A 26,574-nucleotide genomic window follows, 5' to 3' on the forward strand; every position below is an offset into this window, starting at 1 on the left:
AGTATCCTTAGAAAATAAAATCTGCTTTTACTGTATAGGCAACTGAAGCAGTAACACATTTTATTTCCTTTTCTGAGAGATTGACATCACATTTCAGAATAATAGTTACAGACAGAGACTTTGGGGCCAATTCTCCATTGTGCTATGGCCCCTTTATGCTGGTCTGCTAAAGAAATACCCCCACCTAAAAGAGGTTCCTGAGAGGCACAGAGCTGCCAGAGAGACCCAGTGCAGACCCTCTCTGGCACAGAGGGCATCTCAGGGGTAGACTGTAGGGAGCAAAAGGTCTTGGGCTACTGCAGTACAGCTATTCTCTGCTTTCCTTAGCCCATTGGAGTCCATGGGAAGCAGAGTGCAAGTTAGAGCAAACCCTTGCAGGGCCTAGAATACAGAGAGTGCAAAGGTGGATAAAAGCCATATTTGGCACCCACCCTTTCCATTCCTGTGCCAACAATTGAGCCTCTTATGTTTGTAAATAATATTAAGGTTGAGGCACAAATAAATGCAAGACCTATCACAATTGTAAGTTCTGGTTGACACTTCGCCCTCAAAAATAGTCGTGGCCAAAGTTGCCAGACTAAAGACATCTACCTATCTTAACAGTTGTTCCTAATACTTAATCTATTTTATCTAAACTTAATGTCTTTATTTTAATTTATCCAAGGGAAGGTTAAAATGTGATTTGATCATGGTCTGGAAGTACCTACATGGGAAGAAAATTTCTGATAATGAAGGATTCTTTGATCTAGCAGACAAAGAGATAATCTCCAATGGCTGGAAGCTGTAGCTAGATAAATTCAGACTAGAAATAAAGCTAAAAGAGAGGATAATTAAACACTGAAGCAACTTACCAGGAAATGTGGTGGGCTCTCCATCAATTGATACTTTAAAACAACATTAGATGACTTCCTAAAAGATAGGCTCTTGTTCAATCACAAGCCATGGGCTTGACATAGGAATTGTTAAGTGAGATTCTATGGCCTGTGTTACACAGGAGATCAGTCTTGATGAGCATAATGGTCCCTTTTGGCATATTATATAGGTGAGAGGTTTTTCACAGGAGTGGTGGGTGAAATTCTGTGGCCTGTGTTGTGCAGGAGGTCAGACTAGATGATCATAATGGTCCTTTCTGACCTAAATATCTATGCATCTATATTCTATGAATCTATGACTAAGCAAGCCATTGTAAGCATGTGCTTCTTTAGTCACCAATAAAAAGATATCTTTTGCTAACAGATACCACAAATTTTCCTATTCTAAATACAGATGGAAACTGTACTTTCCCTGGCAGCATTGTATGGTACTTTTTGGTAGATGTTGAGTTTTTAACACCTCTGATGACTCAATAACTTCCTAGTGTCTGAATATTATAAAATCATAGCTGAAAGAAAATTCAGTTAAACCAACTGACACCATTGTCCTGGGGATCCAACATGAACGACTGATCTTTGTGAATTAGCAGATAAACAAAGTAAAAGGAAAGAATAAGGCATCCCCAGATGGATCTGATTCATTCATTCTGAAAATTGTGGTTTTATATCAGTGTATGTTAGTTTTACGATGTCTCACTATAACACTCTGCTGTTAGATCTTTGCTAAGAAAGGGGAAGAAACTGCCACTTGGCAGAACAAGTTATAAAACATGGATTAATGACATGCAGATTAGCTAAAACTCCTTGGTACTGGGACTTTCTTTTATTATGTATTTGCACGGCAGAGTGGAACCCTGAGCACTGGTTGATGCCCCATGGCATTTCTGTACTACAAATAATAATGATTTATGATAGTGGCCGGCAACTGGAAATATGTTCTTTCAATTATGAAACATTCCCACCCCTCACCCCTTTAAACATTCCCCTTCCTCCGCTGATTCATGGGATTGTTCAATTTTTGGCAGAGAACCTGTCTGAGCAGGAGAAATAAAAAACAGTGAGAAAATGCCCTACATTTCCTACCATCTGGTTTATAGTCCTTGCCGTGATGCAGAAGGCAGGGGAAGAGAGGAAGACAAAAGAATTAATGTTCAATTCTATAATTTTGAAGAGCAAAAATATCTTCAATTTTTCAAAACATAAATTGTTCAGCGGGGATGGATAAACCAATGTAATAATTAAATATCACCCAAAAGCTCCACCATTACTGAGACAAATATGGTTGTAAACCAGGGAAATTTTCCAGATAACAAAAGTCACTATAACCTGGTGCTTCTTCACTGTTCTAATAATCCTAACATTACCTTAAAAATCAGAAATTTTAGTGTTATTTATTTAGAAGCGAAACCACCAGACCTGAACATTTCCCACTGATCCTGTCTTTATTTTAGAAATCAAACTCTTTTGTGATGTGGCTGGTTTAGTAGAGCTCATATTGATGTGGATGAACTGTTCTTTTTCAAACTTGGATTTTTTTAAATATGCAAAATACTGGCAAATAAAAACACACCTGACTGTTACTGCATTTAGACTGCTTATTTCCATTTCCCCCTGTAGGATCTTTTCACTTATCACTAAATACAAACTTCTTACAGACAACGAAAGAAAAAAAAAAAGACAAAGCATAGCCTTGTGGGAAGGCACGGACAGGGACTCAAGGAAGTGTTTTTCAGTTTCCAGCTCTGGCACAGACTCCCTTAGCGACCCTAGACAAGTTATTAAATCTCTCTGGGCCTCAGCTCCCCATCTGTAAAAGAGAAACGATAATATGTCTTTTTTCTCACCCTTTGTCTGTTTTTCCTATTTAGATTGTAAGCCCTTTGGGGCAGGGACTGTTTCTTACCAGGGGCTTGTACAATGGGACCCTGATTTTGGCTGGCGCTACCACAATACAAATAATAAATAGCATTAACAAGAGTAATGAGACAGATTCAGGTGACACTTGCACTTGCGAATGACTCTACTAGTTTCAGTGGAGTTTCTGGGTTGCAAGTGCAGGGAAGATTTGCCCCCTCAGCGTTGTACACAGGTTTCTTGACACGTAGTATAGTTTATACTATCACAGTCCCTGACGCTTACTTACTGTAACTGAAGCTTCTTCAAGATGTATTGTCCCTATCTACATGTGGGTGCACATGCCCACCATGCGCCTGAGTACAGAAATTCTTCAAACCAGTGTTCATGGACCTGCAGGTAAGTGAGTTGACTGATTGACATAGAACTCAAACAATCTTGAGGCGAAATTTGGGGTGTAAATTAAGGGAGACCTTCCCTTTCTGAAATACTGTATAAAGAGTCCGCCATCCTGGCTCCTACCTCATTGACCCTTCTGGCCAAAGTGATGGCCACTAAGAACACCACCTTCATGGACAGGTGGGTCATGGCATATGTTGCCATAGGTTCAAAGGGTGGACCTGAGAGTGTTGACAGGACAAGGTTAAGGTCCCATTGAGGCATAGATTTAATGACCAATGGGAAGGTACTGATCAAGCTCTTCATAAATTTCACAGTAGCCAGGTATGTAAACATAGAATATCCCTCCACGGGAGGGAGGAAGGCACTAACTGCTGCTAGGTGTACCCACAGCAAACTAAGGGCCAGACCTGAAGTCTTTAAGGAGAGAAACTAGTCTAGGATAAGCCAGAATGCCCACCTATGAAGGGAATGTTGGTGGTGTTGTGCCGAGGCTGAAAAGTGCCACCGTTTAGCCTGGTAGCAGGCTCTAGTAGAATCCTTTCTACTTTGGATAAGTATTTCCTGAGCAGGAGTGCAGTATGAGTATTCTATTTCAGATGCCCATCCAAACACCAGGCCTGAGGTGGAGTGAACCTGGGTTGGGTTGCTTGATTTTCCCTCTGTCCTGGGTTAAGAGATCCTGAAATGGGCGGCTTCTGATAAACGGCATGCGGTCATCGTCTTGAAGCCCATGAGAGCTCCCCTTACATTCATGAGGAGCCCTGGAGGAGAACTCTTTGGGTTTCTGCGGTAAAGGCTCCGTTCCAAGGCTTGTGCCTGGGGGGGCTCTGCTGGTTGGTTAAGCCTCCTCCATCGGGAACTTTTTTAGTCAGTGCTCTTGGATCTCTCTAGTTCTGGGTGGGAAGGATCAATAGCTACTGCACTTTGCAGAGATGTGCACCTCACCCAGGCAGAACAGGGACCTTTGATGCTTGTCACTGACAGAGAAGGAGCAAGAGCAGGAGATGCAATTTTTGAATCCCAAGACTCTGGGTGTCGTCTTGGGACTGGGGAAGATTTCTGGAGAATGGGGGCGGAGGAGAGAAACTATCCTATATTAACTGTATATTAACTATAACTACCAAGTTAAGATATAAAAACGATTTACAGCAAATCTCCATTACAGGTTATGCATGGAGTGAAGGAGGACATGATTCTGACTCAGGCCATCCAGTGGTAAGAAGGACCCGGAAAGGTGTTGACCCACACTGCCTCTTATACCCTCAGTCGGGAGCATGAGGGACACTACTGCACATAATCAAGGGACACTGCTTTGAAGAATTTCTGGACTCAGGTGTGTGGCATGCACGCATACTCATGTGTGGAAAACACATAGCAGGACCCGCACTTGAAGAAGAACCAACAGACTTCATCCTCCTATAATAGAAGCTTTGAGGCAGAGCAAGGACATTAGCCCCTCAGGAAACCATACCTTAAACCAAGTTATTTGAGGCTGTGGTCGTCCTGTTATTTTACAGGAGAATTTGCCTGTCTGGCCTTCACGCACAATGACTCTGTTGGGTTTTGTAGCAAACTTTGGTGGACTTTCTCCCCAGATGCTTGGCCTGTTCTCCACTGACGGAACAGAAAATCTCCCCCTGGAAAGGCAATGAATACCTTAGTTTAGCAGAGGAATTGTAACCTTTTCTTGTGGGTAGGCACACTTCAGAAAGCATATTAGAACAGTGGTCTGCCAACTTGAAATAGTGTAAGTGGTAACCAACACTGAGTTACAAAGGTACCAGCATAAGACAACAATTTTTGGCCAGTGGGACAAAATGTTCAGAAATCAGAAGTAAGCTGGCAACGTGTGGCCAACGTAAGGAACAAAATGCTGACATGTGATAAGGAGACACCCATCACAGGCCCACATGTTGGAGACCACTGCTCTCAATTTCTCATGCTACTGGACACTGTTCTTCTGTGTGCCCTCATCCAACAAACACACAACAAGAACTATCACACCTTTTTTGACAATTCTGGTTGCTTATAACCAGAGCTGGGCAAACTAGTCACAATTAACAAAATATACATTTAAATCAGTCCTTTTTTCCAATCTGTGAATTGTCTGCCAACAGCTATAGATTTACCCATATTTGTTAGCTGTTCAGAATTATTCTCCAATTATTTCACCTATCAGTGAGTGTGATAATCACATAATCACTTGTGATTATGAATGACATTCACTTTTCACCACTTTTCTAACGTGTATACCTAAAATTTACTATTTTAGTAAACATTTATGCCAGGAAATTCATTCACTAGAATGTTCACAAAGTGAACATGAAAATGGCACAAACGAAACAAAACAAATTAGTTTAGAAGATCTAATTAATGATAATGAATAACTTTTAGCAGGATTGGCCCAGCTTTGATTATAAAGATGACATAGCTGTGGAACAACATGCTTTGCTAAGAAAGTGACACTTCAACACTGAGAGAGAACAGTCAGTCACAGTCACATAACCTAGAAATACAAAACAGTATTGTAAGCAAGACAAAATAAGTGCAATTTATGCCTGTTAATGTCAAAAGGAGCTATCTGAATACAGCCACGGTATAATCAAGCCACACAATAGCAGAAGATAGTAGATGGTGATTATTTTTAGCCTGGAATTTCTGGCAAACCAAACCACTTTTGGGGCATTGATTTTCCACACAGCATCTTACCCACATGCAAATAAGAAGTATCAATACCTCCCTTTTTCTATAAGGTATCAGAACACTAATACAGACCTCACAGCCTCAGTTCAAGGAGCTGCCAAGATATGATGGTGGCCATATGGGCTACTTGAGAATTCTGAGTAAGACAAGACCATGATGGAGAGGATTTAAACAGAGAAAAGGAATACTGAAAATTTTTGGGCAAGAGTGGTGCCTTACCTAAAGAGGAAGGCTAGTGCTTTGTAAAAAGGGTCACTCATAGTTCAGTCCCAAAATTTAGAGGGAATGCACGTGCGCGCGCGCATGCGTGTATATGTATACATACATGTATAAACACTGATACATCAAAAGAGAATATTAATTACCACTAGACTACTAGACATATATACACTCCCTTCCTAGATTTTACAAAACCAAATACAAATAGCTATGTTTTTAATATTTTCTTTTTTTACATAACTCAAGAGTATTTTGGATTTAAATCTTTCCAAATTCTGAAAGCTCTAAACAGGAGTAAAACACAGAAGCAAAGAAAACAGGAGGATGAACCTTTTAATAACTCTATTAAAATCCACTGGATTAGGCGAGCCCTTTAGAAAGACAGAGCTAAATGGCCATATGACTATCCTTCCTTAGTAGGACTATTTAGCACGTGCATATTCCCCTAGCGTGTTTGCAATACAAATAACAGCACAAAAGAACCTAAAATATGGTTACCTACCTTTTTGTAACTGTTGTTCTTCGAGATGTGTTGCTCATGTCCATTCCATTCTAGGTGTGCACATGCCCAAGTGTGTGGTCATGGGAAATTTTTGCCTTAGCAGTATCTGTAGGGCCAGCTGTGGCAACTCCTTGAGTGCCATGCTCATGCGTCAGTATATCAGGCACCGCCAGCTCTACGCCCTCTGAGTTCCTTCTTGCAACTCCGACAGAGGGGCAGGAGGGCAGGTAATCGAATGGACATGAGCAACTCATCTCAAAGAACAACAGTTACGAAAGGGTAGGTAACCATTTTTTCTTCTTTGAGTGCTTGCTCATGTCGATTCCATTCTAGGTGACTCACAAGCAATGTCCATGGAGGTGGACTCAGAGTTCACAGACTTGCAACTTGCTGCACTGCTCTGCCAAAGCCAGCGTCGTCTCGAGCTTGCTGGGTAAGTGCATAATGTGACAATAACGTGTGGACAGATGACTAGGCAGTAGCCCTACAGATCTCTTGGATTGGCACCTGTGCCAGGAGGGCCACTGATGATGTTTGTGTCCCAGCCTAGTGTACAGTCACAACTGCTGATGGAAGCACCTTCGCCAGCTTATAGCAGTATCGGATGCAGGCCATGATCCAGCACAAAATCCTCTGAGCAGACACTGGGGGACCTTTCATTCTGTCTGCCACCGCAATGAACAGCTGCATTGACTTACAGAATGGCTTTGTTCTATGTAAAAGGCCAGCGTCCTCCTGACGTCCAGAGTGTGTAGCTTCGCTCTGGATCTGATGCATGAGGCTCTGGAAAGAAGATGGGTAAGTATATGTCCTGGCCAGTATGAAACTGGAAAACAACCTTGGGCAGAAATGCTAGGTGCAGGCGCAACTGGACCGTATCCTTGTAGAAGACTGTATAGTGTGGTTCTGAAGTAAGCGCCCTGATCTCAGACACCCTGTGGGCCAACATTATCATGACCAGGAATGAAACCTTCCAGGAGAGAAGCAGGAGAGAGCAGGAAGCCAGAGGCTCAAAGGGAGGCCCCATGAGCCTCGACAACATGAGATTCAGGTCCCAGGGAGGGATGGGATCCTGGATGTGCAGGTAGAGACACTCCAGACCTTTCAAAATGTACCATCATATTGTGAGCAAAGATCAACTTGCCTTGGAATGGAGGATGGAAAGCTGAGATAGCAGCTAAGTGACAGGGACAAACCTTGGGAGTTCGAGGTGCAGCAGATAATCCAGGATCTCCTGCAGCGGGGCCTGCTCGGCCTGGATATGCCATTCCGAGACTCAGCACCATTTGGCCAGGAAAGTCGCTCTGGTTGAGTGTTTCCTGCTACGCAGCGAGACCTACTGAACACAGTCCGAGCATGCCTGTTTGTCCATGCTTAGCTATATAGTAGCCAAGCCATCAAGTGCCAAAGGCTGCCGTGGTTCTGGGACAGCAGATCCAGTCAGAGGTAGCTGCAGCGAAGCAGCTCCTGAAAGGCTCAGCAATGTGCCAAACCAGTGCTGGCGAGGCCATGTGGGGACTATTAGGATAATTCTTGCCCTGTCTTGCTTGATCTTCACAAGGACCCTGTGAATCAGTGGCACCGGCGGGAAGGCATACATCAGAGCCCGCAACCACAGAATGAGAAAGGCATCTGATAGGGAGCCCCTGTCCAACCCCCAGATCAAACAGACATTTTGACATTTTCTGTTCTGCCTGGACGCAAACGGTCCCCCACCTCTGGAAGATTATGCTGACCACCTCCAGATGGAGCGACCACTTGTGGCAAGACGAGAAAGTCTCGCTAAGGTGATCCGCCAGGACATTCCTGGTTCCAGGCAGGTGTGCGGCGATCAGATGAATGGCACGTTGCACACAAAAATCCCAAAGGCTTCTTGATGAAGGGCCGAAGACCTGATACTGCCCTGCCTGTTGATGTAATACATCGCAGTGGTATTTTCCGTCAGGATCTGCACCACCTTGCCCTTCGGGTGGGGCAAGAAAGCCTGGCAGGCCAGAAGAACCACTCTGAGCTCCCTGATGTTGATGTGGAGGGCCAGATTGTCCCACAACCAGAGGCCATGGATGCTTAGCTCGCCCACATGGGCTCCCCAGCTTAGGTCCAAAGCATTGGAGACCAGGGTCAGCGACAGGGACAGGGTCACAAAGGGAACTCCCTCCAACACCAGCCTTGGGTCCAACCACCAATCCAGGGGATGACCTGTTGTGATCCAGCACACTGACTACCCACTCTAGGTTGTGCCTGTTGCGGATATAGATTGATGCCAGCCACACTTGCAGAAGCTGGAGATGGAGCCGAGCATGGCTGACCACGTATGTACACACGGCCATGTGGCCCAACAACTGCAGGCAGATGTGAGCCGTGGTGAGCGGGTGGTTCTTTACATGGGAGATCAGGTCCAACATGGCCTTAAAAAGAGCTTCTGGAAGGAAGGCTCTGGCTCATGTGGAGTCCAGAACTACCCCAGTGAACTCTACTAACTGGACCAGTGTTAAGGTAGATTTTTTTCTCGTTTAACAACAGGCCCAGATTGCTGAAGGTAGAACACACCAGATGGAGGCTCCTCTGCATTTGCTCCCGAGACCTGCCCTTGATGAGCCAGTCGTTGAGATATGGGAAGACCTGGATCCGTCGATGTCTCAGGTAAGCAGCCACTGGCGCCATACATTTTGTGAACACCCTCGGGGCCAATGAGAGGCCAGAGAGCAGCGCCATGAATTGAAAATGGTGTCTGCCCACTATGAAACAGAGGAAATGTCTGTGACCTTGGAATATGGAAATAAGCATCCTTCAAGTCGAGGGCGGTATACCAGTCCCCTGGATCCAGGGAGAAGATGGAGGCCAGGGAGACCGTGTGAAACGTCAACTTTCTGAGAGACTTGTTGAGGTGACGCCATAATGAGTCTGAGGCCCGTTTTTGTTTTCGCGATTAGGAAGTAGCGGGAATAAAACCCTTTTCCTTTCATATCCCAAGGGACCTCCACCACCACCTTCTGGTGCAGGAGGTTCTTGACCTCTTGGATGAGGACTTGCTTGTGAAAAGGGTCCCTGAACAGGGATGGGGAAGAGGAGGGAGGGTTGGCTGAAAATTGCAGGGTATAGCCCCAAGATACTATATCCCATACCCAGCAGTCCGAGGTGACCCGCGACCAGGCCAAATGGTAGGCACAAAGATGGTAGAAGAAAGAACAAGGTGGATCCGGGGAATTGACTGGGGCATCACTCTTGATCGCACCTTAAAAATGAGCACTTCTCGCCCCCCGGATGCTTCACCGGGCCGGGCAGGTGAGTGGGAGGAAGAAGGGTGGCGATGACTAAACCTCATGTCTCTATCCCTTCTCCTCGCAGACCCCGATGAGGCTGCCAAGGCCTTGGCAGCGGGGGCAGTTGGAGCTGCTTCTGTGCAGACTGCGGCATATGCATGCCCAGCGAGCGAAGGGTGGCCTGAGTGTCCTTCAATCTATGCAGCCTCGCATCAGTCTGCTCCGAAAAGAGTCCATTCCCTTTGAATGGGAGGTCCTGCATAGAGATCTGCATCTCTTGGGACAGGGTGGCAGTCTGAAGCCAGGAGCTGCGCCTCATGACCACCGCCGATGTGCCCACCTTTAGCTGCCAAATCCGCCATGTCCCACGCCATCTGGAGAGAGCACCTAGCTGCCGTGATGCCCTCCTCCACCAGGGTGCTGAATTCCTAGGCCAAACTCTGAGGGAGGGACTCGTTTAATTTACAGAGGGAGTCTGATAAGTTAAAACTGTACCCGCCCAAGAGGGCCTGATAGTTTGCCACCCGGAATTGCGGGCTGGCTCCTTGAATAAATTTTTCTCCCCAAAAGGTCCAGTCTTTTGGCCTCTTTATTCTTGGGAGTTGAACTGGTGTGTCCCTGCTTGGCCTTTTCATTGGCCGCAAAGACAACCAGTGAGCCCGGAGATGAACCCTTTGGCTGGGATGAAGTACTACTTTTCAGCCCTTTTGGAGGTGGGAGGGATGGACGATGGGGTTCGCCAGAGGGCCTTGGCAATTTTCAGGACCTCATCATGCACTGGTAGTGCAACACATGCCGGGACAGAGGCTGAGAAGACATCGAACAAGGTGTCCACCTGCTTGGCCATCTCCTTCACCTCTAGGCCCAAGTTCTTGGCCACCCATCGAAGCAGGACCTGATGTTCTTTAAAACTGTCCGGGAGGCTGGCCGTCGAGGGTCCTGCAACCACCTCATCCGGGGATGAGGTCGACAACTGTACCGCTAGGGGAAGCTCTGGGGTTTCATCCCCCATGAGAAAGGGTTTTTTTGGGGTGGATGCTGTCTCCTTTACCCAGACCTCTGAGCGTGTCTCATGTACCGAACCCGGTGCCGCTGGTGCAAGGAAAGGCGCTCTGACTAGCCACCATGGGCGGTAAGAAGGAACTGAGAAGGCACAGGGCTGGCAGCGCCTGATATACCGACACATGAGTGCGGCACTCAAGGGGGCGCCACAGACAGTCCTACAGATACCACTAAGGCAAAAATCTCTGATGACTGCGCACGTGAGTGCGTGCACACCTAGAATGGAATTGACATGAGCAAGCACTCAAAGAACAACTAGTCACTTTCACTTGCTTGACTAGTCTATTTTCATCGCTGTAATCGGAGCGAAATCCAAAAAGTAAATAAATAGGATTCATAGTGAAAAGGAAAATTAAAATACTCAATGCTAATAAGCTGTGTTCTGATCACTAACATTGGCAAGGGAAATTATTTTTGTTTGAACCTATGGGGGCCCATTTCCCCACTCAATCACAGTGGTGTGAATCAGGAATAAGCCAATTAAAGTCAATCAAGTTATAAAACTGTAAAACCCCAGGTAATTGCAAGAAGAATCAGGCCCAGGATTTTGAACCTCAAAACAACCATTTAATTATAAATGTTTGGTAAACAGCACAGCCCATGCAGTGGAGAAGTTATCCTTTGTGTCAGCCTCACCCCGGAAGTTATGTCTGGGTATATTAGTCCATTATTGCTAGTGGTAGCAGTAATATGGGGCAAATCTTGTTCCAACACACAGTTGTACTGGGGCAGGGGAGGAGAGAATCACTTTAAATATGGAAGAACACTCTTTTACACTAGATTTCCCTTCTAAAATCTCAGTTTTTATCAATATCTGCCATGGCTTTAAGGGTAAATAGGCAGGTAACGCAGGTAGGAGTTTAGAATGCTAATGAGAAGGGATGGCAGGGTGGGGTGGCATTGCATTAAGGACACCAGCAGTGACAATAGGGTTGCCAAGCGTCCCCACACTCTGAAACCCCACCCGCATCCCAACCCCCTGCCCCAGCCCAGAGTCCCCTCCTGCACCCCAAACTCCTCATCCTCGGCCCTACTCCAAGCCTGAACCCCCAGCTGGAGTCCTCACTTCCCCCACACCCCAGCCCCCTGCCCCAGACCGGAGCCCTCTCCCACACCCTGTACCCCTCATTTATGGCCCCAGCTGGAGCCCGCACCCCATCCCAGAGCCTATACTCCCTGTACCCCTACCCACTGCCCCAGCCCAGAGCCATCTTCTGCACCCCAAACCCCTCATCCCTGGCCCCACCCCAGAGCCTGCACCCCGCTCCCGTACCCCAATCCTCTGCCCAAGCCTGGTGAAAGTGAGTGAGGGTGGGGGAGAGCGAGTGACAAAGGGAGGGGGGATGGAGCAAAGGGGGGCGGGGCCTTGGAGAAGGGGCAGAGCAGGGGTGGGGCCTTGGAGCAGGGGCTGGGTAGGGGTGTTTGGTTTTGTGCGATTAGAAAGTTGGCAACCCTATTTAAAAGCACGCACACCTAATCCTCAAGGTATCAAAACTAACTCGTATGTCGTAAGGAGAAGCTTACCTCTGTCACCAAAATCCTTCCACCGCCTCCTTGAGAAAAGTGCTTGTCAACCAGGTTCTTTGGTTGTGGCCATGGATAATATTACAGAACCACCATTTGGGCCATTAAACTACTTAATCTCAATGATACCAACTCAAGACAGTTTCATGAGTGCAAACTGCAAAAGGGCTAATGAGACGTATCATTCCAGCCCTCCTAAAATAAATGGGAAAGAGTTCACATCCATGGTGAACCCAGAGTAAGCTGTCCTTGTCTACACATTGATTCCTATAGGTATATTCTCCCAACTGGCATGGGACAGGATTAGCTGAAGCAGGTTACTGCCATCCCTTCTCAACAGACAAACATCAATCGTCTGCATATATTATTCTCACGGATTTACAGACAGAACAGCTCTCACTGAAGCACACTGATTTGGGCTTATTCTGGTTACTTGTTTACATGCATTACGTGGGGACTCATCGCCACAGAATCTGAGCATTTCACAATCATTAATGAGGTCAGCCTTCCAGCACCTTTGGGAATTAGACTAGTAATGTTGCCCCCATTTTACAAATAGGAAAACTATGGCACTGCAGTGTTTTCCACAAGACCACACAGGAATAGAATCCAGCTCTTCCAGCTCTCAGTCTTGTGCCTTAACAAGACCACCCCTTCCTCCATTATTCAAGCCTCTGATGCTGGAAGAGAATGCTGCCAAGGTCACTATATGCTTTTTTAATCTGGTCAAGCTTTATTAGGGGCTAAGCAGAAATCAAACTCGTTTTAATTGGCCCTCAGAATAAAACTGAGCACTAATGTTAGACGGCAAAGTCACTTAAGGAAAAAAAATTCTCCAGTCTCTCCACAACCTTCACCACCAGACCTTGTGTTTTAAAGAACTCCATGAAGCCTAGAATTCTTACCCAAGGGTTTTGGCACTGGACAGCAGGCTGTATTTCTTCAAGGAGTTTCCTGTATGTTATAGAAAGACAACAAATTAGATGACTTATCGTGGTTATTAGGTACTACAGATACCAAAATCTGTGTAAATCCTGTATTTCTTTCTCCTGCTGTCAAACAAGGATCATGAAAATTAGAGGTGGAAGATACCTACAGTACAAGTTATTTTACCTGTACTCTAACCAATGCAGGAGTATGCCCTTCAGTATAGGACTGTGTTTGGTTCAGACCTGTGTTAAATACTTAACTATTAACTAGATTTGGGTTCCAGACAGAACTCCAATCTAACCATCCCTGAATTTTAGGAATTTACAAATCCACTATCCACACTTTGTGACTCAGGTCACAAAGACCCCTGTCTACATATAACTAATATTGACTAATGATTAGAGAACATGACTTTCACCCACACTGTATTCCAGTGGAGAAGGCATAAAACTACATGTCCAACATTCAAAAACCTGGATTCTGTTCTCAGCTCTGACACTGGCTTACTGTGTAATTTTGGGAAAATTACTTAAGAAGCCAATTTTCAAAATTTAGGATTTAACAGCTAAATTCTTGGCTCAGTTTCCCCATCCATAAATTAGGGATAATTTCTTATTCACCATTTGAGACCACCGGATGAAACACTCTATTATAAAGTCCAAGTATTATTATTAATCATTTTTCAGAGTGGCAGGATTAGAGAGTCCCATGAACAGGCTATTCTTTTATTCATGTATTTGTCCGTGTCACCTTTTCTTTTTGGTGTGCTTCTTTTCAAGGTAATATAACCCACCCTACAGTACTGACAAAATATACACAGTGCACAAAATGCACTGATTACTTAGCACCATCTACTGGACAGACTAACAAAATAAACATTACTAACTTTTTAACACACAAAAATTGCAAGGGAAACAGGGCAGATCAAGGGTGACAGTGAGAAATAAACAACTATGGCAGCTGTCAACAATGGAAGCTTCTTGAGATTTATAAGTATCTGCCATAGATCTCATTTAAAACGAGTATACCAGATGGAGTGGTACCAGTCAAAACCTCTGTGTAGGAAAGCTACATAATGATTTAGTAATGTTTCTTTCAGACAACAACCAGTCCCATATGCTTATCTGGAAAGAAATAGTTCTGTATTTTACATCAGTGGCGCATGGAGGATTATTAGAACAGAGACTTCTGTATGACACTAATGACCTTAATCTTTGGGTGCTTTACTGCAATGAATTTAAAACAATAAATGAATTCAGGACTGAACAGCCAATGTCAGAAAACTGATTTCAAACTCTGCCCCTGTGCAACCTGTTGATTCCAACAAGTTTGCACTCTGAGGATTTCCATGAGAGGTCTTTGACCATGAATAGACAAACATTTTTTTTCTCTTTAGGATAGGATGAAGTTGGGTAAAATGTGCCCTGGGAATTCAACAGGAAGCCAGCAATCTGAAGGGCTTTGCTATTCACCAGAAACTTGAAATGAGGCACATCGGCCAGCTTGCAAACAGAGAGTAGCACTGATGTCAATTTCTAACACTTTTCTCTGGCTCTATGTTACTGGGAGTTTTAAATTTAACAGTGTAAGGCTTTGACTACACTGCCAATGGAAGGACAAAACTTTTGTTGTTCACAGGTGCTTAAAAAAGCCCTCCCCCCCTCCGAAAGACAAAAGTTTTGCCATGGCAAGTGGCAGTGTAAATCGCTCATTGTGGGCAGAGGTGCTCTCCTGTTGACAACGTGAACCCTGCTTATAGGGGGTGGAAGTATTTTGTTGGCAAAAGTGCCAACAAAGAGCGTTCACACTGCCCAACTTTTAGAGAAAAGTGTAGACAAAGCCTTAGATTATCTAATATGCAGATGTGCCTTTCCAAATTCCCATTTTGATCTTAGCTGCTTCCCATGTGACACAGACATCAAACTGAACCATATATTGAGCATAGCTGGTAGATCCTCAAAAAATGCAGCCTTTCACTTGTGATGTTATTGTGTTATAAAAGCACCAGTAACTGGTGCTATCACTGTAGCAGACAGTCAGTTGCTATTTCCCTCAGAAATCTGTGGTTTCCATAGTTATGGGCCTAATCCTGAGAGGTGGCTTCCATGGAAGTTAAAGATGCCTTAGCAGCCCTCAAGATCAGGCCCTTTGTTACCCAGCCATTTTAAGGCATATGAAGCTAAAATGACACCTACCAGTCCAAAGACCCTTGTTTTTGCCCCTCAAAGAAATTAAATTGTGAAAGCATTTCAGGAAAGACAGTGTGGTCTAGTGTTTAGGGCACTGGATGGGGACTCAGGAGACATGGTTTCTGTTCCCAGCAGTGCCTCTGATGTCTGACCTTGGGATAGATCACTTCACTTTTATGTGCCTTTTTCCCCAGCCACCTTTTGTCTGTCTTGTCCATTTATATTGTAAACTCCTTTGGGCGGGAATGGTCTCTCACTATGTGTTTGTACAGTGCCTAGCACAATGGGGCCCCACTACTGATTGGCACTTTTAGGCACTACTGTTATACAAATAAATAATAATACAGAGAGATGTCAGCAGAGTTTTTGTGATTTTATGTATTCCCCGCCCTGCCAAGCTGAACTAAAAACAAGTGAACAACTTTACAAGCTCAAATTTTTTTCAGCAGAACATGGCTATATTCACTGATGATTTCTGCAGGTAACCGCATTGACTCCAGTGGAATTGCACCTCCTTTCATCCATGATAAATTTGGCCCTTACACATTAGAGTGGAGTGTTAGGGGGCTTATTCCTTCACCCACTCACTTCCCTGGTCCTTCTCGCATGAACAGAGAGCAACAATACCCGAAGTCCAAAGGTGCAAATAATTCAATGTTTATTGGGGTGAACTTCCAGCAAGCATGATTCCAGTTTCCTTCCTTAGTGTCCCCCTTCCCAACTCTGACACCACAGAGACTTACACCTGTGTCCCTGTTCCCTTCCCCCCTTAGCAAAAATTATTCCAATTCCCCACCCCATTCCCTGTTCCCATTTCCCCCCTTAGCGAAACACGATTCCAATTCCCCACCCCCACCCCCATTCCCTGTTCCCATTTCCCACCCCCACCCCACCCACACACTTCCTGATTGACTGCAGACTATATAGTAAAACTTGAGTTCTGCTTAGCTATACCTTAACCAATCATTTTATTGAAATTTAATTAAGCAATCCTAACATATTGTAACATGATTATTTAACCAATTATATCCCACCACCTTAATTAGTTTACACCCAGCAAAATTAATTATACAGCAGACAGAAACAAACACAGAACTAGATAGAGACCATGCAAACAAACAATAGCAAAGTGGGAACTATAATGACAAAACAATACAGAAGTGAGGATTTTACAACTACATCCGTAAAGACAGGAGGGTTTCTCAGCTGTGTCTATTGGTAAGTGAGTTCTTACCAAACAGAAAACTATCAAACTAAACTTCCTTTTACATCCTCTAGGCTCTTCCTTTTCTCTGGAGGTGATAGATCAGATCACCTTTCTAACAGCTCCAGATTGCCTTATTTCAATGTGACTAGTTTGGAATGTGAGAATGTGACTGGTCGCTTCCCAGCTTATGGCTGCCTCTGCTGCTTAGCCAAAGGCCTTAGCCTAAGAACAGGGCCTCAGACTGTCACAGTAAGAGAAAGGCCCTTACACCAGCAGAAAGTGATTTTGATTCTTTCTTTTATACCTCTATAACTAGTTAAGTGATAAGAATAAACCTAAATTCTTAGAGTATAGGCCTTTACAGACAGGCCTGAATATCTATATCCTAACATGGAGCATTGCTGCTTTTTTATTAAATAACCAACTGGACAGGTATTATAGTCCATTGTGCTCTCTCAAGGCCAGCAGGTGTTTGGTATGCTGCAGAGTGAGAATGTGCAGCCACAGGGAAAAGAGAGGTAAGTAAACACTTCACTTTGCCCAACATCAATCACTCTGGTTAATGTGCTAACACCAATGGCAGCCACCACAGAAAAGATTTCTGTGGTAGATTTCCCTAAAGGGACATTCATAGAATCATAGAATATCAGGGTTGGAAGGGACCTCAGGAGGTCATCTAGTCCAACCCCCTGCTCAAAGCAGGACCAATCCCCAATTAAATCATCCCAGCCAGGGCTTTGTCAAGCCTGACCTTAAAAATTCTAAGGAAGGAGATTCTACCACCTCCCTAGATAATGCATTCCAGTGTTTCACCACCCTCTTGGTGAAAAAGTTTTTCCTAATATCCAGCCTAAACCTCCCCCACTGCAACTTGAGACCATTACTCCTTGTCCTGTCCTCTTCTACCACTAAGAATAGTCTAGAACCATCCTCTCTGGAACCACCTCTCAGGTAGTTGAAAACAGCTATCAAATCCCCTCTCATTCTTCTCTTCTGCAGACTAAACAATCCCAGTTCCCTCAGCCTCTCCTCATAAGTCATGTGTTCCAAATCCCTAATCATTTTTGTTACCCTTCGCTGGACTCTCTCCAATTTATCCACATCCTTCTTGTAGTGTGGGGCCCAAAACTTGACACAGTACTCCAAATGAGGCCTCACCAATGTCGAATAGAGGGAACGATCACGTCCCTTGATCTGCTTGCTATGCCCCTACTTATACATCCCAAAATGCCATTGGCCTTCTTGGCAACAAGGGCACACTGCTGACTCATATCCAGCTTCTCGTCCACTGTCACCCCTAGGTCCTTTTCCGCAGAACTGCTGCCTAGCCATTCGGTCCCTAGTCTGTAGCTGTGCATTGGGTTCTTCCGTCCTAAGTGTAGAACCCTGCACTTATCCTTATTGAACCTCATCAGATTTCTTTTTGCCCAATCCTCCAATTTGTCTAGGTCCCTCTGTATCCTATCCCTGCCCTCCAGCGTATCTACCACTCCTCCTAGTTTAGTATCATCCGCAAATTTGCTGAGAGTGCAATCCACACCATCCTCCAGATCATTTATGAAGATATTGAACAAAAACAGGACCGACCCCTGGGGCACTCCACTTGACACCGGCTGCCAACTAGACATGGAGCCACTGATCACTACCTGTTGAGCCCGACAATCTAGCCAACTTTCTACCCACCTTATAGTGCATTCATCCAGCCTGTACTACTTTAACTTGCTGACAAGAATACTGTGGGAGACAGTGTCAAAAGCTTTGCTAAAGTCAAGAAACAATAGATCCACTGCTTTCCCTTCATCCACGGAACCAGTAATCTCATCATAGAAGGCGATTAGATTAGTCAGGCATGACCTTCCTTTGGTGAATCCATGCTGACTGTTCCTGATCACTTTCCTCTCATGTAAGTGCTTCAGGATTGATTCTTTGAGGACCTGCTCCATGATTTTTCCAGGGACTGAGGTGAGGCTGACTGGCCTGTAGTTCCCAGGATCCTCCTTCTTCCCTTTTTTAAAGATTGGCACTACATTAGCCTTTTTCCAGTCATCCGGGACTTCCCCCGTTCACCACGAGTTTTCAAAGATAATGGCCAATGGCTCTGCAATCACAGCCGCCAATTCCTTTAGCACTCTCGGATGCAACTCGTCCGGCCCCATGGACTTGTGCACGTCCAGCTTTTCTAAATAGTCCCTAACCACCTCTTTCTCCACAGAGGGCTAGCCATCTACTCCCCATGTTGTGATGCCCAGCGCAGCAGTCTGGGAGCTGACCTTGTTAGTGAAGACAGAGGCAAAAAAAGCATTGAGTACATTAGCTTTTTCCACATCCTCTGTCACTAGGTTGCCTCCCTCATTCAGTAAGGGGCCCACACTTTTCTTGGCTTTTTTCTTGTTGCCAACATACCTGAAGAAACCCTTCTTGTTACTCTTGACATCTCTTGCTAGCTGCAGATCCAGGTGCGATTTGGCCCTCCTGATATCATTCCTACATGCCAGAGCAATATTTTTATACTCTTCCCTGGTCATATGTCCAACCTTCCACTTCTTGTAAGCTTCTTTTTTATGTTTAAGATCCGCTAGGATTTCACCATTAAGCCAAGCTGGTCGCCTGCCATATTTACTATTCGTTCGACTCATCGGGATGGTTTGTCCCTGTAACCTCAACAGGGATTCCTTGAAATACAGCCAGCTCTCCTGGACTCCTTTCCCCTTCATGTTAGTCCCCAGGGGATCCTACCCTTCCGTTCCCTGAGGGAGTCGAAGTCTGCTTTCCTGAAGTCCAGGGTCCGTATCCTGCTGCTTACCTTTCTTCCCTGTGTCAGGATCCTGAACTCAACCAACTCATGGTCACTGCCTCCCAGGTTCCTATCCACTTTTGCTTCCCCCACTAATTCTTCCCGGTTTGTGAGCAGCAGGTCAAGAAAAGCTCCCCCCCTAGTTGGCTCCTCTAGCACTTGCACCAGGAAATTGTCCCCTACACTTTCCAAAAACTTCCTGGATTGTCTATGCACCGCTGTAGTGCTCTCCCAGCAGATATCAGGAAAATTAAAGTCACCCATGAGAACCAGGGTGTGCGATCTAGTAGCTTCTGCGAGTTGCCGGAAAAAAGCCTCATCCACCTCATCCCCCTGGTCCGGTGGTCTATAGCAGACTCCCACCACTACATCACTCTTGTTGCTCACACTTCTAACCTTAATCCAGAGACACTCAGGTTTTTCTGCAGTTTCGTACCGGAGCTCTGAGCAGTCATACTGCTCCCTTACATACAGTGCTACTCCCCCACCTTTTCTGCCCTGCCTGTCCTTCCTGAACAGTTTATAACCATCCATGACAGTACTGCAGTCATGTGAGTTATCCCAAGTCTCTGTTATTCCAATCACGTCATAATTCCTTGACATCACCAGGACCTCCAGTTCTCCCTGCTTGTTTCCAAGGCTTTGTGCATTCGTATATAAGCACTTGAGAGAACCTGCTGATCGCCCCTCATTCTCAGTATGAGGCAGGAGCCCTCCCCTCACAGACGTTCCTGCCTGTGCTTCCTCCCGGTATCCCGCTTTCCCACTTACCTCAGGGCTTTGGTCTCCTTCCCCCGGTGAACCTAGTTTAAAATCCTCCTCACTAGGTTAGCCAGCCTGCTTGCAAAGATGCTATCAAACCCCTGCCCATGGAATTACGATGTTCATGAATCTTGCTTATAATTTTATTGGTATCAATTCAACATCTTTACAATGACAAGAGGAAATTTATGGATCTGATCCAACTCCCACTGAAGTCACTGGGAGGCTTTCCAGTGAATCCAATGGACACTTGGATTTTAATACTTATCACTAACTTATTTCATACAGGACACTGACTAAGTGAGTTTTTTCTTGATCTGGATTTCCATTTAAAAGAAAAATTTAAAATACAGGATGCCATCTGTGATAAGCACATGTCAGATTGTCTTGTACATACAATCTCATTAAATGCTACCATACATCACTGTAATAAAGCCATGCAATGGAGTTCAAAGATTCCATTGTTTTAAATTAAAACCTCCCCTTACATTTTCAAAATGTCATACCAGGTTTTAGCAGCAAAACTCCTATTAATTGCACTGGTATTCTTGTGGCTCATTTCCCATTCTGTACTTATACAGCCCCCAAGGTAACATGGAAACACTTCTGAAGATTTGGGGCTGTGTGACTTGCTCCTAGCATCAGAAAGAATGAGTGCCAGGTGTGATTAGAACTAAGAAGCTCCTGGCCCCTAATCCTGTGCTCAGGCCACTCTTTTCAATGAGAACGGCTAATAACGAGTGCTCCTTCTGCATCAGTGATCAACATTGTGCATACAGGTTGGATCTTCACCTGTCAGTTTGATAATCTCATCTGTCTTGCCCCCTTTACTGGGTGTGTTTTATCATACCCATGATTATATTTAAGGATCAGCATAGTAATAGTCCTCTTACCTTCCACAGTTAGCTCCACAGTCACCTGGCGAACTCCACCATCATTTGCAGCTTCACAAGTATATTTTCCACCATCTTCCTCTTGCACATTTTTGATCACTAAGCTGAAAATCCCTCGAATGCTGCAGTCCACTACGTAATACTCTCCCTCTGTGATGGGAAGTCCATTTCTGTACCATGTGATCTGAGGTTCTGGATAGCCCCTGACCTAGAAAGATGGGTTGGGAAGAGGAGGGGAAGAAGAAAAACATAAGTGATTTTATCAGTAAGAAATGCAGGATATTGAGCAATACTGTGGAAAGTTCTTGAAGCAGTAACTGTTAAACACATAAAAAACTTTGCAAGCCAAATGGCAGAACCTAATGAAACAGAGAAACTACTGGACAAATCAAAATGTTAAACCTCGGCAGTGAAAGTTTTTCATTAGAATGATTTGCCTGCAGCAACATATTAAACTCACCAATGAGGAATTCTGAGGCCCAGGTTCCAAGTATATAGAAATTCAAAGGCAGAGCAACGACTGTACATTTAAGTATGCAAGGCCTTTAGGCCAAATTTTTCTAATGTGGCTGCCTGCAGTTCAGCTGCTACTGCAAATGGTATTTTTGCGCTCATCTGAAAGGGACTTGATTTTCAAAGGTGCTGAGCACCTATAGCTCCCATTGGCATCAGCGGAAGCTATGGCTACTCAACCCCTCTGTCAACTAACCCACTTTTATTTAGGTGCCTAAAAAGAGAAATTAAGGGTCCACATTTTGAAAACATGCCTTAACAGCCACTCAGATGCTTTGGTGGTGGGCACAGCACAGGACCCTAGAAAGATTAGACACTTCTCCCCCAAACTATATTACATGGATTCAGTCTATTGGTGACCGAGCACAGACATGCATATTCGACTACAAAATGACAGTAGCCATAAGTTCATTGCAGAAGAGAACCATATCAATTTATTGCAAAGAAAGGAGAGGATGTGGGTAGCTCATCGTCTGCTGCAGATATCACTGATAGCTTCACATTTTAAGCCAGATCTTCAGCTGGCATAAATTGTCATAGCATCATCTACTTCAATTAAACCATTTACATCAGGTGAGGTTGTGGCCTTTTCAATCACAGAAGCAGGGGGGGAAAAAAAATCACAGACATGCCTGATTTCCTCACAAAATTAACTGTTCAGGTAAAGGTTCTTCCCATACTTCATGGGAAGAGCCACCACTTTGGGGATGCCTTGGTATGTGTTAAAGTCACACTAATACAGCCAGCAAAGTAACTTGGCTCCAACATTTTCACCCTCCTTCCCTAATCCCCAATTGATAATTTAGCTCCCATTTCTTTGATCAAACATATTGCCTTTGCCTTAAACTCTTAAAATAACTGAATGGATCAAGAAGAAATGCCTCATGCTAACCTCCATCTCCTACTAAGAAGGAGGAATGCTGCAATCTGCTCTATTTTATGGAAGTTGTGCTTCCTAGCAGGTTGCCAATTTAGCCACCCAGCAAAATTTAGTTGCATATAACTTAGTTTATCCAGATTTCTCCAACGTTTCCTCCCTGCCTTGATTCAGCTGTCTGCTTCCTTTTCCCGTACCACTCACTCTCCTAGTTACAATTTTCAGCAGCACCACCCATACTCATTTCTTTGTTCTCTTCTTTCAAAACCAGCCCTTTCATTTTTAATCCAATCCCACTTCACACCAGCTGGGTTTCTCTTCTGCTGGAGCCTAACATTCCGATCTGCAAGACTTTTTTAGAACTACTTTAGAGCACTGACAGTAGTCAGAAGTCCTTCCCCCTTCCATTAACTCCACAGGTCCTAGTTACTTTTGTTAGTAACATGGTAATCCACACTCCATCACATTAATTACTCAATATACAGTACGTCATTACAGGACATTTTATGTTTCCCACTGTAGGCATCATAATGAATGTGCCGGAGGAGCTTTCTATTTCCAATCTAAACATCTAAAGCTTTTCCCAAGCCCATCTTTACTTAAACAACATCAAGGTCCTGTGGTGAAAGCGTAACCCACATACCGCCTGGGTGTGGTGCTCTGTCCCATCCAGTGGCACTGAGACCACTTGGAGAGAGATTAATGAGTCTGCTCTACAGCCTTAGCTAAGAGCCATGTGACTTTTAGCTCATGCATTTAGCTCCAGAGGTCCCAGGTTTGATCCCGCCCGCTGACGACCGGGGTCTGTCGATGTTACAAAAGCTCTTTGGAATTCTTCAGCAATGGGAGACACTATTATACATAAAAACAGCCATAGAATCTCTTAACTTCATGTAGTTATCCTCACAAACCCCTTGTAAGGTAGGGAAGTGCTATTATCCCCATTTATGGATTTGGAACTGCAGCACAGAGAAGCTAGGTGATGTGCCCTGAGACACACAAGATGTTTGTGGCGGAACAGGAATTGAACCGAGGTCTCTCACAGCCCAGGCTAATACTATAAGCACTGGACCATCCATTCTCTCTACACGTTATGTGGCCATGCATTTCATGGAGCACAAGGTCCAACAACACACAGACTCTGCATCCACTATACCCGTTTATCTTTCATGGTCAAAAAGATCACCAGAGGGTCCTCAAGCTACAGGAACATTGTTTAAAAATAAACAAAAACACATAGAAACAAATCTCTACCATAATTTAAAAACCTAAATAGGAAAGCTCATCAAGAGATATTCATGTAGCAGAAGGGAAACATCTTCTACACCACTGGTCCCCAAACTGTGGGGCACTCCCCCCTATGGGGGTGCAGAGGAGCCCAGGCTAGCCCCCAGGGGGGGCAGGGAGGGAGCCCCACGGAGCCCCACGGAGCCCCAAACTCCACCCCAGCACCAGCTGCAGCTTTGGCTCCCGGCCAGAACCACAGCCACAGCCCTGCTCCCAGCCACAGACCCCGCTCCGCTCCCAGCCCCAATCACAGCCACCTGCTGCAGCTCCCGACTGTGGCTCCCAGGAGGTGTGGACAGATTCCATTACGGGTAAGGAGGGCTGTGACAGAAAAAGTTTGAGGACCACTGTTCTACACAATGTTTGACACCTAAAACATCTGGATTCTGTAACCATGGCATTAGGACTGGTCAAAAAATTTCTGTCAAAACTGTTTTTCAATGAAAAAACTGGATTTTCTACAAAACACTTTTCTTAAGAAGTGTCTGCTTTCATTGAAAGACCATATGCACAAGAACTGAACAGTTCTCAGCCAAAACCAAAAGTTTGTCTGAAAAAACCCGATAACACTTAGGTTTGGAAATGCCACCAAAGTGGCTCATGGTTATTGTATTTCAGATGACTTATGCTCCCACTCTCCTCCACGGGCTGGACTTCCTACTTGGATTATATCTCCCATGATGCATCCCAACATCTCTGAGATGAGGCAGTGGTGCATCAGGGAGATTAAGTCAAACCATGGAGCCTTGTTTATGACAGGGTAATGGGAGCATGTGACACCCAAACATAACTACCATGGCATTTCCAAATCTAAATATTTTTGGTTTTGGCCAAAATATTTGGTTTTCAATTTTTCCCCCCAAGAATTTTAAATATTCGGGGGGCGGGGGGAGGTGAAAGAACTTTTCCATCTCATTTGCAGGAATGGGCAGCTGAGGGCTTAGCTACACTAGAGATTTTTGCACCAATGAAGCTATACTCTAGCATAGATGATTCTGCATTGGTGTAGAAGTGGCTTGAGCCACTGCAGCATATGCTTGTCAGAACCTTTGAACACCAGTGCAATGTATCTGCTCCAAGGGTTTGTACCAGGGCTGCTATACCTGTGTAAAAATCCCAGTGTAGACAGGCCCTAAATTCTCCACTGACTATGAAATTAGAGTGAATGCCCTTTCCCCCAATTTTTAATACATAATAAGACGTGGAATTTAGGAAGACCCTCTTCAAAATGTGTTATGACTGACTTAACTCTTTAGTCTTCATTGCACCCCTGGGAAGAAGGACTGATCTCCCCTGCATGGATTAAGAAACTGAGCCATAGAGGGGTTGAGGGACATGACCAAAGGTAATTAGGGACAAAGTGTTTATTAGAATTGAGTTTCGGTTCCCAGTCCTGTGTTAGGCCATACACGGTAGGAGATATTAGGTTTCAGGAATTTTAGACGAAACAGGATTTAAAATTATTGTTTTATACACACACGTTTAGGACCAAGAAGACCATCGTAAATATTCAGAAAAGTAGCTGTTTGAGTGGTATGCAGAAAGGAGGTTCTTTAGTAGCTATTTCATTATTTAGCCAGAATGGGCCAGATTCTAAGCTGGTGTAAATCAGCACAGCTCTACTGAAGTTACTCTAGCTATGTCAATTTACACCTGTTGAGAATCCCGTCCATAAATGTAATTCATCTGCCTCACCTCACCCAAGACACATGTCCAACACACACACACACACACACACTTGCAGAATGTATAGAATCGTAGATGCTAAAGATATAGGAAAAATATCACTCAATTTCCCTGCCAGTATAAAATTGTTCCCTACAATATTTCTTCTAGTGTATTGTCCAGTTCAGCTTCAAATGGCCCATGCAATAGGCTTCCATCACTTCTTTTGGGGGCAACAATTACACCATGTAACAGATCTCTAACTGGAAGAATTTTCCTGAGATTTAGGCCATGTCTACATTTACCAGCTTATAGTGGCACAGATGTCAGAGCACTCGTGTAGCCGTGTTATGCCAAAGGGAGAGAGCTCTCCTGTCGACATAATAAAACCAGCTCAATGAGCATGGCTGTGCAAATGAGCGCTTATGCCAGCAAAATTTATGTTGCTCACGGTGTGTGTTTCTTTCACACCCCTGAGCAACAAAAGTTTTGCCAACATAAGTGCTAGTGTAGGCATGGCCTTAGTCTACATTTTTGCCTTTATTTGTCATAGCATTCCCAACTCTAACTTGGACCACAGTAGATCATTCTTACCCAACGCTTTAGTTATGGATAGGCAGCTACAGATACCTCTTCAGTATCATTTGGCTGAGTTATACACAAATATTTTTTCAATTTCTTCAATGTGTGTTTATTTTGTACATTATATCTGCATGTTTTTAGACATATGCATGTCTAAGAAGTTGTGAAAATTCCATACCAAAAATTAAAATACAGATTGAGCGACATGCGATTTCCCTTTGATGGGTTAAGTCATTCCCCTCGCTAGCTCTATTTTTTTGTTCTTTAATATAAGGTTTGAAAATGAAATGAAGACAGGGGAAATGTTTGCAGCACTGCTCTACTGAAAGGATTTATTTCAGGTTTGGGTTTGGAATGTGTTTCAAACTGAGCCAGACCCACTCTGAAAGACATAGCCTTGCCATAAAAGTGTCAGGGATCCTTAAATGAATCACTGGTTACTGGGTTTTATGCTGATGGACCAATTCCAGAACT

The 26,574-nt window shown here is 44.5% G+C and overlaps 1 protein-coding gene and 1 long non-coding RNA gene across 6 annotated transcripts in view; one reads left to right on the forward strand and one right to left on the reverse strand.

The window, feature by feature from the left end:
• MYLK (myosin light chain kinase) overlaps positions 1–26,574 on the reverse strand; it is a 324,445-nt gene that overhangs the window by 163,036 nt on the left and 134,835 nt on the right. For 3 of the 4 annotated variants that reach the window (XM_073305128.1, XM_073305130.1, XM_073305127.2), the window contains exons 3-5: positions 21,177–21,384; positions 13,307–13,355; positions 4,600–4,765 (exon numbers count right to left, since the gene is read on the reverse strand). In XM_073305128.1, the coding sequence (XP_073161229.1) occupies positions 4,600–4,765; positions 13,307–13,355; positions 21,177–21,384 (423 nt within the window). Of the gene's footprint in view, positions 1–4,599; positions 4,766–13,306; positions 13,356–21,176; positions 21,385–26,574 lie in introns of those variants that run through there. The other variant, XM_073305131.1, reaches the window with a different exon arrangement.
• On the forward strand, positions 1,193–10,374 carry LOC144930965 (uncharacterized). 2 transcript variants are annotated; one of them, XR_013636479.1, is made up of 4 exons: positions 1,193–4,461; positions 6,886–6,985; positions 9,076–9,195; positions 9,901–10,374. It is a non-coding gene; the product is annotated as an uncharacterized LOC144930965 (long non-coding RNA). The 2 variants fall into 2 exon arrangements; XR_013636478.1 differs by having other exon boundaries at positions 6,886–9,195.

Source organism: Lepidochelys kempii, chromosome 11 (assembly GCF_965140285.1).
Source record: "Lepidochelys kempii isolate rLepKem1 chromosome 11, rLepKem1.hap1, whole genome shotgun sequence".
Classification (NCBI taxonomy): domain Eukaryota; kingdom Metazoa; phylum Chordata; order Testudines; family Cheloniidae; genus Lepidochelys; species Lepidochelys kempii.